Source organism: Sapajus apella, unplaced genomic scaffold (assembly GCF_009761245.1).
Source record: "Sapajus apella isolate SASKATOON/1434 unplaced genomic scaffold, GSC_monkey_1.0 scaffold156, whole genome shotgun sequence".
NCBI classification, from domain to species: domain Eukaryota; kingdom Metazoa; phylum Chordata; class Mammalia; order Primates; family Cebidae; genus Sapajus; species Sapajus apella.
This window is the reverse complement of record NW_022437096.1, coordinates 2108452-2112571: the sequence shown is the minus strand read 5'-3', so window position 1 is coordinate 2112571 and position 4120 is coordinate 2108452. Positions and strand designations below refer to the sequence as shown.

Below are 4120 nucleotides of genomic sequence, written 5' to 3'. Positions count from 1 at the left end.
ACGTGGTAATCTTTTATTTATTTAGAGATGGAGTCTCCCTCTGTCACCCGGCCTGGAGTGCAATGGCGCCATCTCGGCTCACTGCAGCCTCCCCCTCCTGGGTTCAAGCGATTCTTCGGCCTCGGCCTCCCGAGTAGCTGGGACTACAGGCGCATGCCGCCACGCCCGGCTAATATTTGCATTTCTAGTAGACACGGAGTTTCGCCATCTTGGTCAGGCTGGTCTCGAACTCCTGACCTCGTGATCGGTGGGATGACAGGCGTCAGCCACCGCGCCCGGCCGAGACGTAGTCATCTGCAGGGCCCGGCACAGTATATGCGGCCCGCGTTCCGGGGAAGCGTCGCGAGGCCCACGACTCAAAGGCGAGCCTCGGTGAGTGACCGACAGCCCCAAACTGGCCCTTCCACGCCGGGCCGAGGTGCAGAGGCAGGGGCTCTGCGGACCACAGCGGGGCCCAGGGGCCTCGTGAGCGAGGGAAGGGCTCGCTGCAGGCCCCCGCGATTCCCCCGGAAAGTTACACTGCAGCGGCGCCGCGCGGACACCCGGGGTCAGACCCGATCCCCGGCCGCGCCGGCCCCAGGGAAGCGGGCAGGGGTCCGCTGCGGTGCCCGGGCGCTCGGCGAAGACGCCATGCCGCCACGAAAACGCCCGCGACGCCGTTGCGCGGCGCACAGGCCGGACCTGCGAAGCGCGGCGGGCCCGGCACCCACCAGCTCCGGGCCTGCTCTGCCTCACCGGGCTGGCCGCGAGCCCCCGACGAGCCGCGAGCCCCGGGGCCGCCGCAACGCTCCGCGGCCTCGGACGCGGCGGGGAGCGGCAGGCTCCGCGGCGGCGGCTTCCGCGGAAGTCCTCCAGCGCGCTCCGGCCGCTCTAGCCCGCGCGCGCCCTGCTCGCTGGTGCTCTGGGCCGCGGCCGGTCGCTGGCGCTTCTCCGGCGTTAGGGGGCGCGAGGCCGCGGCAGGGCCGCTCTGGGCCGCGGCGGCCGCTCGACTGCTCCGAGGCGCGGTCCCGACGCGCCCCGCCCCCGCCCGCGTTCCCCGGGCAACCCGCGGCCGCCGCCATGGACGCGCTGTCGGGCGCCGGGCCGCGGCGGGCTCGCGGCCTGGGCGCCGCCGGGCCTGGGTCTTCGTGCCGCGCGGCGCGGCCCCCGGCGCCCTGGGCGCGCTTCTCCGCCTGGCTGGAGTGCGTGTGCGTGGTCACCTTCGACCTGGAGCTGGGCCAGGCGCTGGAGGTGAGCGGGCGCGCGGGCGGGCGGGCTGGGCCGCCCGGGGCTGGTCTCGCCTCGCTCGGGGCCCGCGGCCGCCCCGCACCCTCCTCGGCCTTCGGCCGCCGCCTCCAGCAGGGGCGTGTTCCCGCCTCCAGAAGCGTTCCCCAGGCCAAGGAGGGAAGGCGAGGCGCTCGGAGCGGGATCTCGTGCTCACCCTGGGATGGAGGAGATGGGGACCCTGCACTGTGCCTGACCTACGCGGCACTCTTGGATTTTCTCACATCTCCCCCCCCATTCCCCACCCGAGCAGTGACACCTTCCTACCCTCAATGGCTCCCGCCAGAGTCCCGGGCTCACCCTCCGACCCGCATCCCATCCCTGGGCTGGGCAAGGCTGGCGGCTCCTTCTGCAGCAAGGGTCTCGGATCCGTTTCTTTGCTGCCATCACTGATGTCATTCCCACCCCAGCTGCACCCCAGAGTTCATCCTTTGTGGCTCTCCTGCTTAAAATCCTGCGGCGCCTCCTTGTTCACCTGGAATCAACTCCAGACCCCCTGATTGGCCTTACCCCTCCACCTGCGTCTTCTGGTGTTCTTGCCCTTGGGGGTCTGTTCACAGGCTGTGCCCATGGGCTTTCGATGGGGTCTTCCTGCTGCATGCGGGGCTTCCACCCACCTACCCGCACAGGCAGCTTCTCTTCCTCCAGGTGTAGACTCCGGGAGGCCCTGCGGGATAATCTCTGTGTCCTGTGACACACACCACAGAGCTGACCAGCACAGGGGAGGCCCACCTGCAGGGGGAGGGAGGCTTCCCGGCACTGGCGGAATAAACCTCCTGAGAGGTAGTGAGCACCCCATTACTGCACATGTCCAAGATGAGGCCAAATCGTCATCATCAGGAAAGCCAGTCAGCATGTCTCTGTGGTTGGGAGAGGCTTTCTAAGGCCCTGCTGAACTCCAAGAGGCCACAAGAAGCCTAAAGTCTTCCAAACAGAAAAGCATAACTCCAGCACCCCCTGGAGCCCCTCCCACCACACACCATCTCCAGCGGGTGCACGACCTCAAACAGCACCACGTCGTGGGGGCTGAGTACCAAGAGGTGTGGTGATCTGCCCAGTGTTGAGAGCCACTTTCTTAGTTCAATACTGTCATCCAAATTGCTCCCCACAAGAGAATTTAAGAGGTTGCTCTTAAGGCATTCTCATGTGTCATTTTCTAAAACGCATTCAGAAAGTTATTTCCGAGCTGAGTTGAAGGCTGTGTGTGCTTGGACTCCTTAGCTTTTGCTGGGGATGCTCAGCTTGGACTGGGAGCATGCTCAGCTGGTGGGGTGTTAGGGACCCTGGGCGACGGACGTCGGAAACTCTCCGTAGCAGTGACCAGCACGTTGAGTCTGTGCTGGCAGGGCTGTGGGGTGATGTGTCCAGCTTGAGAGGGCTTGGGCAGGACTGTGGGATACCGAGTATACAAGTCGGCTAAGGAAAGGGCCTGGCTCCGCCTTCTCAGCTCTTGAAAACTCACCCCTCGGGCTGGGTGCAGTGCCTCCCACCTGTAACCCCAGCACTTTCGGCGGCCGAGGCAGAATAATCACTTTGAGTCTAGGAGTTCCACACCAGCCTAGGCAACATAGTGAGACCCTGTCTCTTTTTTTATTTATTTTTTATTTTTATTTTTAAAGACAGGGTTTCAGCATGTTGGTCAGGCTGGTCTTGAACTCCCGACCTCAGGTGATCCGCCCGCCTTGGCCTCCAAAGTGCTTGGATTACAGGCGGGAGCCACCATGAGACCCTGTCTCTACCAAAAATAAAAATAAATAAATAAAATAAAAATAAAAAACAGGCTTGCACCTGTAGTTATAGCTACTCAGGAGGCTGAGGCCAGAGGATTGTTTGAGCTCAGGAATTCAAGGCTGCAGTGAGCCATGATCACCACTGCACTCCAGCCTGGGTGACAGTGAGAACCTGTCTCAAAAACAAAAACAAACAAAAAAAGCTAGGTGCAGTAGCTAATGCCTGTAATCCTAGCATTTTGGGAGCCCAGGGTGTGAGGAGCACTTGAGCCCAGGAGTTCTAGACCAGCCTGGTCAGTATAGCAAGACCCACATCTCTACAAAAAATACAAAATGTGGCCAGGCTCATTGGCTTACACCTTTAAAAAAAAAGAAGAAAAAGAAAAAATTAGGCATGGTGGCACACACCTGTAGTCTCAGCTACTTGGGAGGCTGAGGTAGGGTAACTGCTTGAGCCCAGTTTGAGATTGACCCTGTTTCTTAAAAAACAAAAACAAGCTGGGCGCGGTGGCTCACGCTTGTAATCCCAGCACTGTGGGAGGCTGAGGCGGGTGGATCACGAGGTCAAGAGATCGAGACCATCCTGGTCAACATGGTGAAACCCCGTCTCTACTAAAAATACAAAAAATTAGCTGGGCATGGTGGCGCGTGCCTGTAATCCCAGCTACTCAGGAGGCTGAGGCAGGAGAATTGCCTGAACCCAGGAGGTGGAGGTTGCGGTGAGCCGAGATGGCGCCATTGCACTCCAGCCTGGGTAACAAGAGCGAAACTCCGTCTCCAAAAAAAACAAACAAACAAAAACAAGGCCAGGCACCGTGGCTCATGTCTGTAGTCCCAGCACTTTGGGAGGCAGAGTTGGGTGGATCACCTGAGGTCAGGAGTTTTGAGACCAGCCTGGCCAAGATGGTGAAACTTCATGTCTACTAAAAATACAAAAATTAGCCAGGCATGGTGGTGTGCACCTGTAATCCCAGCTACTCGGGAGCCTGAAGCAGGAGAATCATTAGAACCCGGGAGGTAGAGGTTGCAGGAGCAGAGATCACGCCACTGCACTCCAATATGGGTGACAGAGAGAGACTGTCTCAGAAAAAAACAAGAAAAACAAATATTTTTTTTTGAAAGGGAAA

The 4120-nt window shown here is 60.1% G+C and overlaps 1 protein-coding gene across 8 annotated transcripts in view; it reads left to right on the top strand.

Moving 5' to 3' along the window:
* Nucleotides 1-958: 958 nt before the first annotated feature.
* DENND6B (DENN domain containing 6B) overlaps nt 959-4120 on the top strand; it is a 17591-nt gene continuing 14429 nt past the window's right edge. For all 8 annotated transcript variants that reach the window (XR_004264941.1, XR_004264939.1, XR_004264940.1 and 5 more), the window contains exon 1: nt 959-1230. Coding sequence is in view for 5 of the 8 variants with exons in the window: in XM_032266212.1 (XP_032122103.1) it covers nt 1060-1230 (171 nt within the window). In the remaining 3 variants the exon portion in view is untranslated. The remainder of the gene's footprint in view (nt 1231-4120) is intronic.